Below are 12407 nucleotides of genomic sequence, written 5' to 3'. Positions count from 1 at the left end.
AGGCAGAAGGAAGGTCTAATGGACCGGTGGCACCTGGGTGCAGGAGTGACGTCAGTGAGGGACGCTGGGATGGAGGTGACCACCTTGGGGGACAGGCAGGTTCCAGGGAGGCAGTGAACGTGATGTAGAGCGATGATGACGGCTTGTGCAGAAGGAGTCTGGGCAGAAGAGGTGTGCCAGGCGGGGCCATTTCTGAGGCTGGAGACTGGTCTGGTGAAGGGTGTGGGTGGTCATGATGGGGCAGAAGGCTCCTGGGCCAGGGGCTGAGGGGTGTAGGCACAGGGACTCCTGAAGCCAGTAGCGAGCCCGGTCAGGGCCGTTGGGGCAGGTCATCTGGAGGAGTTGGCCCTCAGGGACAGGAGTGGGGCGTGGCTTGGTCTAGGGGATGGGGTCCCGTCCAGATGGGGCCTCCTGGTGAGCAGGAGTGAGCCTGGTCAGGGGCTTTAGGGGTCTAGAGGGGCAGGCAACCTGGGGGCGTAAATAAGTCCCCTCAGGGTGTAGAGAAGGCTCCCTAGGGCGGGCAGATCTCTGGTCAGTGAGCCTCACTGGGGCAGCAGTATATGCCTCCCTGGGGCTATTCTTGGGGGACAGAAGTGCAGAGGGGTAAGAGGGCATCAGAGCTGCGGGAGGGAGGCCCTTGAGGGACAAGAGCCTGGCCGGTTGTGTCAGGAGGGCTCTTGGTCAGAGGACTCTGGAGTGGCAGGTCACCTGATGCAACGCTCGGGAGCAGTAGCAGGGCCTAGTGGGGGCGGATGTCTCCTGGGGTGGGCAGGTGTGCAGCCTGGGAGGAGGACGCGAGGGATCCGTGTGGGTGTGGCCCCAAAAGTGGGCGCTTTTGGTCAGCCAGCGTCAAGGCAGGTGACCTGGGTGCAGGAACCCAGTGTCCCTGGGGGGAGGTGGAGGCATGCTGGAAGGGGCGGTCAGGGTAGGGTTGTGTAGAGGGCATCTTGGGGTAAGAGGGGTGGGTTAGGGAGCCTGGGGGAGAGACTGCGTCAGAGGGAGAACTTGTGCTCTGGTGGGAGCCTGGTCAAGGTGCTTCTGGGAGGGCCATCTGGGGCAGGGTGCTGGGGGCGGCAGCTCTGCTGGCCAAGGGCGTGGCCGCAGGTACCTCAGGGTGGGAGCACGGCGTAGCCAGGGGGGCCTGGGGGAAGGATTACTTGGGGTGAAGATGTGATTTGGCCGGGGGCTGGGCATAGTCTGGTGGGGGCGTCGTTGGGTGGGAAGGAGGCAAGACATCGCAGGCACAGCATTTGGGGCGGAGGTAGGGGCATCAGCTGGTGTGGGCGTGGCCCAGCGTGGAGGCGAGTCGCCGGCCCGGGCGGGGCCTGCCCTCACGCCCCGCCCCCTCACGCCCCGCCCCCTCCCGCAGCACGCTGAGCGCCGACGCGGGCCCCGAGTGCTACGAGCTGCAGGTGTGCGTCAAGGACTACTGCTTCGCGCGCGAGGACCGCACCGTGGGGCTGGCCGTGCTGCAGCTGCGCGAGCTGGCCCAGCGCGGGAGCGCCGCCTGCTGGCTGCCGCTCGGCCGCCGCATCCACATGGACGACACCGGCCTCACAGTGCTGCGCATCCTGTCGCAGCGCAGTAATGACGAGGTGGCCAAAGAGTTCGTCAAGCTCAAGTCAGACACGCGCTCCGCAGAGGAGGGCGGTGCTGCGCCTGCGCCCTAGCGCGGGGCGTGCGGGGCGGGCAGTACTGCGCCTGCGTGTAGCGCGCGGGGCGGGGCGGCGCCTGCGCGCTGGGATCTCCCGGAGGCGGAGTCTCCGGGCTCTGTGCCGGGGGCGGGCTGCGCCTGCGCCCTTGACTTAGCTCCCCGCTCTGGGAAATTGTGACCGGACGACGCCCCGCCCCCTCGGGAGGCCACGCCCCAGGACGGGAGGAAGGAAGATGCCACATGCCCTACTTGAGGCCGCGCCCCCGCCGCCTAGGGGGCTGTTCAAGTGGGATGGGCGGAAGCCCCGCCCCCTATGGAGGAGGCCAGGTCCCAGGGCTCTGGTGCCGGGAGGCCCCGCCTCCTGTCGCCCGGAAAAGCCATAAGACGGGTCCCCAACCTCTGGGGCCCAAGACCAATTGCCAAGTATGGAACTCTTAGCTCCCTCGAGGGGCGGGCCCTGGGTCAGGGGCAGGGCTTCCTGGGGCGGTCTGGAGGCTGGAGACTCTAGCATGCTGGGTGGACTGGAGTCACTTTTGATGTTTGTGCAAAAAATAAACGGGGAGAGTGGGGAGGATGGGATTTCAAAAGCACATGCGCCCTTGGGCGCCCAAACCCTGGGGGCTGGGGGACGGCTCTTGAGCACCCGGCGCTGCCCCCACTTCCCTGTGGGGGTTTGCCTCCTCTTTTCCCCCCACATACCCAGTCCTCTTATCATAGAGTTCAACCCACCCATTTGACAGATGGCAAAACTGAGGCCCGGAGAGCTGCTTGAGACTCGGCCGAGAGTTCCAGCGCCACGCCCTCTCCCTACTCTCTTTGGCCTGTGGGCCTGTGTTACCCATGGAAGGGTGGGCTGAGATCGGATGACCCGACACAGCTCCCCATTGCTGCTAACCTCCCTCCAGGGGACCTCCCCCAATCGTTATAAGGGATGGGGGTCCTGGGCCAAGGCCCCCTCTGCCCCCTCCCACCTCTGGCTGCCAAGCAAAACTCCTGCCTTCAGCCCTTCCCACTGGGAGGGGCCCCGGGGGGGACACCCTAAGAACTCTTGACCTCTCGCCAACAAAGAGTGAGGCTTTGGGATTCCCTGGACCCAGGCTCCCCCAACCCCTTCTTCCTCTCCCAGAATTCCCCAGACAGAAAAGGGCAGAAAGAGACCAGAATCTCTAAGGGTGTGTGTGTGTGTAATTTGCTCGGAGCTTGGTCTCTAAAACCTCATTCATTCATTCAAACTCGCAGGCCACAGGGTGCCTCCAGCTGGGGCCCCGAGCTGCCCAAAGCGCTTCCCGCAGCGGGCGTTGGGGCATCTGCCCGGGGTCCGGCTTCCCCGCTTTACTCAGGCGGGGAGAACCTTTTGGGAAAGGTTGGCAGCGCTCGTCTTTGCCCAGGATCTGCTTTTCGGCGTTGGACTCGTGTGCGTTTGCCGTGGATTTTTCTGCCAGATTGCTAAGTACAGGCTGGTGCTGGGCTAGGGAGAAGTTACAACAGAGGGAGGAGATGCGTAGCGAGACTCCTGGAGTGCTGAAGGCGACATCAGACAGGGAAGGTGAGGGAGGGCTCTCCGTGGAGGTGGAAAATGAGGGGGAACCACCCACTGAAGAGAAATGAGCTCCAGGCAGAGGGAACAGCAGGTGCAAAGACCAGGAGGTGGGCAGGTTTGAAGCTTGGCAAGAAGGTCCGCACGGCTGGAGCTGAGCCATTAAGGGGAGGGTGGGGGCGGTGAGGATGGGGAGACCTGCAGAGATATCGACCTCGTGGGGCCTCCTATGCTGCCCTGAGGAGTTTTGATTTTGCCTAAGAAGCATGGGGAGCCCCAGGAGGTTTTAAAGCTGGGGAGAGCCTGCATTTCAGATTTCCAAAGCTTCCCCCAGCTACCTCATCAGGATTGGCCCAATGCAGTGTAGGGGGAGGACAGAGTGCTCTCAGGACACCGAAATTAATTCTTGGAAGGATTTTTGGAGGATATATTAAAAACAAACAACAAACCCTGCCCTTAGATGAGCCTGAGGACTGCTGGGTACAGTTGTCCCAGTTGTGCACTGCCCAAGGATTCGGTGTCTCTACAGAAGCCATGTGCAAATTCCAGGCATTGAGAGTTGTATGTTTATGGTGATGGTTTCCTGGCATGGAGACATGAAGGTTCTGGAAGAAGTGGCACTGTTTTTTCATTTACCTGGAGCGCTAGGTGTACCCTAAATTCAGGCAGGTTCAGGTGACTGGAGGTTCTGAACCAGAGATTAGGACGCAAATTCTCACACAGGACGGTAGGAGAGGGGGGTTCCAGCCAGGGGGAAGGGGCAGGCTAGGCAGTGGCGAGGGGGTCTTGGAGTCTGTCACCAAGGGGACCAAGAGGCAGATTTGAAATTTGAACCATTTAAGAGGTGGGAGTGGGAGTGACGGAGGTGGATGACTTGGGGTGGAGAACACCAAGAACACCCAGAGGGAGATGACCTGTGATCTGGGGTGGGCCCTCACAGATTTCTGAATGACTCGCAGGAAAAAGGGGCGCTGAGCTGCCAGGTATTTCCCAAAAGCTTCCTTGGCAATGTCTCTGGTCAAGGCCTGTGTGCGCACACGTGTGTGTGTGTGCGTGTGTGTGTGTGTGTGTGTAGTGTTCCCCAGCACTGGTCCGGGCACATAGAGGGAGCCTCAGGGAGTATTTTTTGAATGACTTTTTCTGACTCCCAGGCTAGAACTGTTTTGGAAATTTCTTCCCTCTTCTTTCCCCAGAGAACTCCTACTCATCCCTCAAAACTCATCCACAAATATCCCTTCCGGTAGGAAACCCTCTCTGCTCCCCCTCAGGACTTCCCCAGCCTCTATCCATCTTCCTCTGTCTGTCTGTTCCCAAGCCTCTGTCCTCACCTTCTGTCCCTGATGCCATGGGGCCAGGGGGGTCTGTGACAAGCTGTTTCCCCCCACATGGGAGTCTGAGGCCTCTCAAGAGCCCCAAGTTCACCCAGCTCAGGCTGGGCACAGGGAGATGGGAGGCTTGGATTATGTCTTGGGTGGGGGTCTGTGTGTGTCCACATCCACATGTGTGTCTGTCCCTGTCTGTCTGTGCCCACCTTCCCTTCCCACACAGACATGGACACACAGGAGGTGTTCAAGCCAGACTGTGGCTCAGCCACAGGACACAGAGTAAGAGAGGATGAGAGAGGACGGGAGGAGCCAGGAGAGGAATCCCGGGGGCTGGAAGCATTTGAAATCAGGAAGTTCCTGTCCTGGAACTGAGCCCAGAGGAGCAGGCTTTCCCTCAGGCCACCCAGCAAGCGGACGCCTCGGACGACACCTCTGGGCTTTCACCACGTCACCTGCAGTGCGTGGGGTTCTCCGGTGGGGCCTCAGGGTTGCACACGAGGAGCTGGCCCCAGATTTCCTTGGGTCAGGGGAGGGGTGAAGTTGGGTCAGCCCCCGGACGAGGTGGATGAGGTGACGTTAGGGACGTCTTGGACAGAGACACAGAGGAAGGACACAGAGAGAAGGCGAGAAATCGAGAGGGGGAGCTCACACCCTGCTGGGGGCAGAGAGCAGAGGAGAAGCAGCGCTGAGGAGGAGGCAGAGGGACTGCTGCTCTCTGGCTCTCACCAGGCCCGCCTCGGAGGGTTTACCTAAAAAGATGAGTGTCCACCGCGCCCGCAGCCCTCGGACCATCGGGCCCCAGAGCCTGGAACCTCACCGTGCCCCCATCAGAGATGCAAAAAACTTCACACCCAACGAGAAATCCTTGGGACCTCTCTCTGCTGGGACCTCAGAGCCTTTCTGTCCCCATCCCATGCTGTCCATTTTGCAGATGGGGACACTGAGGGGCGGAGCAGAGTGGGGACAGCCCGGAGGCACCTCCAACTCTGCTGCCCGGGTGGAGAGGGAGGGAGCCCCCGGGGCTTGGTCCACATCACGACCCCATCTGCCCCCTGCACCCCCTTTCCCAGGAATTGTCAAGGACCAAAGTCGTCTTCGCTGACACGTGTTGCTTTTCTCTTTGCCTTTTATTTTCTTAAAGAGAGAAATCAAGTTGACGGTGTCAAGTAAGACCTCCCATCTCCCGCCCCCGCCCAGCCACAGTGGCTCTCTCGAGGCACAGGCCACAGGTGGAGGGTCCCCTGTGCATCCCCGGCCACACCGCCAGGGGGACGCGGACCCCCCCCCCGGCCCCCGACCCCCTCCCCCCCCCCCCCCCCGAGACCCCCAAAGCCGGCGCACAGTCCAGGGAGGTGCTTCCCCACACACCTCTTAGCATGTGATTGCAACTGTGAACTCCAACGCTGTTCGTTTTAATTCCATCCCGTCGGTCCGGCGTCTGCACAGATGCCCCATTTCTCTGTAAATATGTGACTTGGAACAAATGTTTAAAACCAACGAGAAGTGGTCATGAATGCATGGTGTTGAGATGTTTTGCACTATTCTGACTTTTTGGTCTCTGTAAAAATATTTTATTAACAGCAAACATTAAAAAAAGACAAGCACACAACCTCGGACGCGTGGTAGTGTTCTCTTTGCACGCTCATATTGGCAAAAGACACACGCGGCACCTGCTGCGTGCAGACACTGTCGGACGCGCCTCCCGCCCACGAGCTCGTCCACGACCAGCGGTGCCCGAATTTTCCAGAGCGGGGAACAGGCCCGCGGAGGTGCGGTCTGCGGAAGGGGTGGAGCCGGGTTTGAGCCCGGCCCCGCGCCGCTGCTGCTCTTGGCTCAAGCTAATTAGGACGCAGATGCCAGGGCACACCCTCCAAATTGAGCCGACACCCCGATGTTTGCTGGGTTTTTTCCATCTAGCAGATGAGCATCTCATTTCATAAACTCGGATGCGCCAAGAATGAAGCTTCATTTTTCTACAGCTGACCTTAATTTCTGTTTTGAGCCCCGTCCCACCAGAGAGCAGAAATGGAATCTGACTCGGCCCAGGGCTTCCTCGGTGCATTCGGGGACTCCTCCCCCACGGCCCGCGGTGGTTTCTAGACTGCAGCGGCGAGGGCGGGAGCGCCGGGAGCCACCCCGGGAGTGCGTTCAGCGAGTGCTTTTGGCTGCAAAGAACAGCCAAAAGGGCTGAAAGCGGAACAAAAAGTGGCGGACGCACAAAGATACCCTACGCCTCAGCGCCTGTGCTCTGAAGACTCTCGCGTGTGGCCGAAGGGACTGGAACAGCCTCTGTGTGCGGGGTCTTCACCCTGGGGAGCAGTATGCGGCCGTGGAAATGGGGGAGCCACAGCTGTCTGCACGACGTCAGAGGAGGCAGCCCGCCGGGGTCCCGGCGCCGCTGCGCGGCTCGCTGACTGCGCCAGGCTGCAGGCCTCGTCCTCCTCCCGAGGCCGAGCAGGTCCCCAAGCTGGAGACGCGGGCTGCGGCGTGACTGCCCGTAACAGCTCGCTCTCTGACGGAGGGCAGCTGGACCGGGCGCTCCTTGCCACAAATGGTGCTCAGCTCCTGGCCCTGTGTGCTCAGTATGGGGGCTCCATCGTGTCACCATGGGGCCTGGGGACCGAGGCTCGGGCTGCCTGCTGTGCAGCATATGCCATCTTGCTGTGCTGCGCTGAGGCTCACAGGCGACTCTGGCTCCTGTGGGTCAGGACAGGCTTCCTTCCGCCATCCTGTGTGAGTCGGGTGCTTCTCTGACGGATGACACCAATAATCTTAGAATTGTGATGTTGAATGAAAAAGTCCCAGACGGCTTCAGAGAGCATGACTCCGAGTTTATAAAGCTCAAAAACTAGCTGTATATATTTACGCACAGAAGATGCATCCACAAAGATGTAGTTTAGGGAGACGTAAGTATGATTAATGAAAACAATAAGCATGAAACTAGCATTAAAAAATTGGGGATTCTGCCTCACACCCACCAGGATGACTACTATTACAAACAAACTAACTAAAAAGTGTTGGTGAAGACTTGAAAAAATCGGAACCCTTTGGCGCTGTTGGTGGGAATGTGAAATTGTGCAGCCGCTGTGAAAAACCGAATGGAGATTCCTCAAAAAATTAAACCTAAAATGACCGTATGACCCAGCAGTCCCACTTCTGCATATAAACCCAAAAGAACTGACAGCAGCATTACTCACAAGAGCTAAAACAGGGAAACAACCCCAGCACCCATCAAGACATGAATAGACAAGCAAAATGTGGTCCATCCACACAGTGGAATATTATTCAGCCATAAAAAGGAAGGAAATTCTGACACATGCTACAGCATGGACGAACCTTGAGGGCATTATGCTGAGTGAAATAAGGCAGTTACAAAAAGACAAATTCTGTATGATTCCACTTATATGAGGTCACTAGAATAGTCAAGATCACAGAGACAGAAAGGAGGATGGAGGGCGCCAGGGGCTGGGCAGGGGGACAGGGAATTAGTGTCTAATGGGGCAGAGTTTCAGTTTCACAACATGAAAAGAGTTCTGGGGACTGATGGTGGTGGGGGCTACACACCAATGTGAATGCATTTGATACCACTGAACTGTGCAGTTAAAAATGGTCAAGAGGGGGAGTGCCGTCGGCACGATGGTGGAGTGAATTTTCCCGGGACTCTCGCCCTCCAACATACAATAAAAAGGGGCATCCACACTCCAACGGAGGACACCCTAACAGAGCACAAAAATGGAGAGACACGCAGGCACATGACGGAGGGCAGAGAGGCTGGAGCCCCCTCGGAGGAGCTGGAACAGGGTAAGAGAGAACTTTGTTGTCATGGTTGCGCACGAGGATCTGTGAGGAAGGAATGGGGGAGGGGTCATTTGTTCACAGGAACATCAAGGACTCCCTAGGGCCCTTGCAGCCTAGAAGGAAGCCCTTTAATGGGGTGAGAGCTTTCACGAGGGGTGACCTCATCAAGCCAAGACCCCAGGACAGCAAGAGTGAGAAATCCCAGAGTGCATGCAGGAGAAAGCGCCCCTCTCCCCACCGGCCCCAGGCTGCTCCAGCCCCTGAGGTCTTGGCTGAAGGCAGTGGGCTCAGAATATGTGGCTCTCGACCCCCACCCAGTGGCGATAGGCAGTAACTGCAACCAAATAATATCAGAATGCATAAGACTCGACCTACCTTTAGCAACATCAGACACCACATCTAATCTCCAGACCAGAGAGAAAACGACAAGCATCCAGAATTCAGTCCTGAGGACAGAGAATATGTAAGCTAAATGACAATGAATTCAAAATAACTATCATCAAAAGCTCAACGAGGTAAAAGAGAATGTAGAGAAACAATTCAATGAGTTCAGGAGCTACTTCACAAAAGAAAGTGAGTCTATAAAGAAGAATCAACCAGAAATATTAGAGATGAAAGACACAATGGAAGAGATAAAACAAAATACGGATTCCCTGAGTGCTCGAGTGGACACCATAGAGGAGCGTATCAGCATAACTGAGGATAGACAGGTTGAAATGCTCCAGACAGAGGAGGAGAAAGAATGAAGATAAAAAGAAATGAAGAAAATCTCTGAGAAATATCCTACTCAATGAGACAATGCAATATAAGAATTATAGGTATTCAAGAAGGAGAAGAGAAGGAGAAGGGAGCAGAAAGCATGTTCAAAGAAATAATAGCAGAGAGCTTCCCAAACCTAGGGAAAGAGAGGGAAATCTGTGAGAAAGAGGCTTCCAGATCTCCTACATACGTCAATGTAAAAAGACCTACTGCAAGGTGTATAGTAGTAAAACTGGCAAAGATGAATGACAAAGAAAGAATACCAAGGGCAGCGAGGCCAAAGAAGAAAATAACCTAAAAAGGAACCCCCATCAGGCTTTCAGCAGATTTCTCTGCAGAAACCTTACAAGCTAGGTGAGATTGGAATGACATACTCAAATCTTTAAAAGACAAAAATTTCAGCCAAGAATACTCTATCCAGCAGAAACATCCTTCAGATATGAGGCAGAAATTAAAACTTTCCCAGACAAACAAATGCTAAGGGATTTCATAGCCACGAGACGCCCCCCCCACACACACACACACTAGAAATCCTCAAGAAGACTCTCATACCTGAAAAAAGAGAAGGGAGAAAGGGGTCACAAAACACAGAGTAAGGAGATAAATAGTTAGAATCAGAATCGGATAGCAAATATTCAACTATAGCATTAAGCTAAAGGGAAGGAAATCACCAAAAACAAAGATAATCCTGTCATCTTAACCACAAACTCACAACACAAGTTGGAATAAGATATGAAAAAAACAGGAGGGAAGGAGGGAAGGAGGAAAGGGACTGAATCAGTTTAGACTAAGGAAATAAGAGGCTGTCTGAAAATGGACTATCTTATACACGAGATTCTGAATAAAAACCTCAGGGTAACCACTAAACAAAAAAGCAGAACAGAAACACAAAGAATAAATAAGAAGAAAACAAAGAAGCATATCATAAAAAACTACACAATTCAATGGGTAGACCAAAACACACAGGACGAGAAACAAAGGAAATGCAAAAAAAACAGAAAACGAATGCTAAAATGACAGCATTAAGCCCTCATACATCAATAATCACCCTGAAAGTAAATGGATTGAGCTCTCCAATAAAAAGACACAGAGTGGTGAGATGGATTAAAGAACAAGACCCAACAATATGCTGCCTCCAGGAAACACACCTCAGCTCCAACGACAAACACAGGCTCAGAGTGAAGGGGTGGAAGACAATACTTCAAGCTAATGGCAAACAAAAGAAAGCAGGTGTCGCAATACTTATATCAGACAAAGTAGCCTTCAAGATAAGGCAGGGAAAGTGAGACAAAGAGGGGCAGTATATAATGATCAAAGGGACACTCCACCAAGAGGAAATAATGCTTATAAATATCTATGCACCCAACACAGGAGCAGCGAAGTACATAAAGCAACTATTAACAAACCTAAAAGAAGATATTAATAATAACACAATAATAGTAGGGGACCTCAACACCCCACTCACATCAATGGACAGATCATCCGGACAGAAAATCAGCAAGGAAACAGTGGAGCTAAATGAAAAGCTAAAACAGTTGGACTTAATAGACATGTATAGAACACTCCATCCCAAAACAGCAGAATACGCATTCTTCTCAAGTGCGCATGGAACATTCTAAAGGGTAGACCATATGTTGGGAAACAAGCAACGCCTCAATAAACTTAAGAAAATTGAAATCATAACAAGCATGTTTTCTGACCACAATGCTATAAAGCTAGAAACTACTTACAAGAAAGAAGCTGAGAAAGGGGCAAAGATGTGGAGACTAAACAACATGCTGTTAACAATCAATGGATCATTGAAGAAATTAAAGGAGAAATCAAAAAACATCTGGAGACAAATGAAAATGATAGCATGCCATACCAACTCATATGGGGTACAGCAAAAGCTGTATTAAGAGGGAAATTTATCACAATACAGGCCCACCTTAACAAATAAGAAAAATCCCAAATAAGCAATCTCAAATTACACCTAACTGAATTAGAAAAAGAAGAACAAACAAAGCCCAAAGTCAGCAGAAGGAGAGAAATAAAAATCAGAGAAGAAATAAATGCTATCGAAACAAAAAAGGCAGAAGAAAGGCTCAATGAAACAAAGAGCTGGTTCTTTGAGAAGATAAACAAAATTGACAAACCTCTAACCAGACTTACAAAGAAACAGAGAGAAAGCTCAGATAAACAAAATCAGAAATGAAAGAGGAGAAATAACAACAGACTCCACAGAAACACAACAGATTATAAGAGAATACTACGAAAAACTATATACCAGCAAAATGAGTAAGCTAGAGGAAATGGACAAATTCTTGGACTCCTACAACTTCCCAAAGCTGAATCAAAAAGAAATAGAGAATCTGAACAGACCAAGCATGTGGACAAAGAAAACAGTTCAGTGGTTACCAGGGGAAGGGGGTGGGGGCGGGCAGGGGGGGGGGAAGGGGAGCACTTATGTGGTGACAGACAGGAAATAATGTACAACCAAAATCTCACGTTGATGCAAACTATTATGAACTCAATAGAAAAAAAATTTTTAAACGATAGAGAGGGTAAACTTTATGTTACATGTAGTTTAACACAATAAGAAAGTTGAGGATTAAAAAAAAAAAAAGAAAGGAAGTTGAGGATTAAAAAAATGAGAAACACAAAACTCAAGGCAGTGGTTGTCTGGGGGCCGAGAGGCAGGAAGAGCGCGTGATGACGTGAGGAAGGTCTGCGGCTGCAGGGGCAATGGCTTTGCAGGAGCTTGTTTCGCAGTTTGCAATGTGTGTTCTTGTGGTGGAGGTGGCTGGTTACCACTCAGCAGCCCCTAACACTTTCCCGTCCTTTCTTCCCTAAAATAATGGAAGCTTCATTTGTGGGCGCAGCTGGGCAACCAAAGACATTTCCCAGCCTCCTTTGCAGCTACCTCTGGTCATGTGACTAGTTCTGGCCAATGGGATGTGAGCAGAGGCCACACGGACAATACCAGGTCAGACCCCTAAAGGGAGGGCTAGGCAGGTCCGAGGTCGGACAAAGCTCGCTGTCTTTTCTCTGATTCTAGTGGCATTTCTTGCAACCCCAGAATGGCTGTCAAAGCTCCAAAAGTCACCCACACACATCTTTTTTTATCAGGAAGTTAAAGTTTTCCACAAGTTCCCTTTTGTACCCTTGGCCAGAACCAGGTCATGGACAAGGCCACTGGGTCCCCGTGGTCGGTGAAGAGCAATCAGGGCCAGCCCTCGAGTCCTGTGCCTTCTCCTACCAGGCCACCCCGCCCACAGAGCAAACAGGGCTCCTGGGTAAGCTGCCCCAGGGCCAGCCATTTTCCTTAACCTTCCTCCACACTGTGACAGCCACT

General features: G+C 53.4%; 1 protein-coding gene across 1 annotated transcript in view; it reads left to right on the top strand.

Moving 5' to 3' along the window:
- Positions 1 to 1670, top strand: part of UNC13A (unc-13 homolog A) — a 57243-nt gene extending 55573 nt beyond the window's left edge. The window contains exon 45 of the mRNA XM_046671949.1: positions 1370 to 1670. Within this exon, the coding sequence (XP_046527905.1) occupies positions 1370 to 1670 (301 nt within the window). The remainder of the gene's footprint in view (positions 1 to 1369) is intronic.
- Positions 1671 to 12407: the final 10737 nt, after the last annotated feature.

This window comes from Equus quagga, chromosome 9 (genome assembly GCF_021613505.1).
Source record: "Equus quagga isolate Etosha38 chromosome 9, UCLA_HA_Equagga_1.0, whole genome shotgun sequence".
Classification (NCBI taxonomy): Eukaryota; Metazoa; Chordata; class Mammalia; order Perissodactyla; family Equidae; genus Equus; species Equus quagga.
Note: the sequence above shows the minus strand (reverse complement) of the source record. Positions and strands in the feature narration are given on the sequence as shown.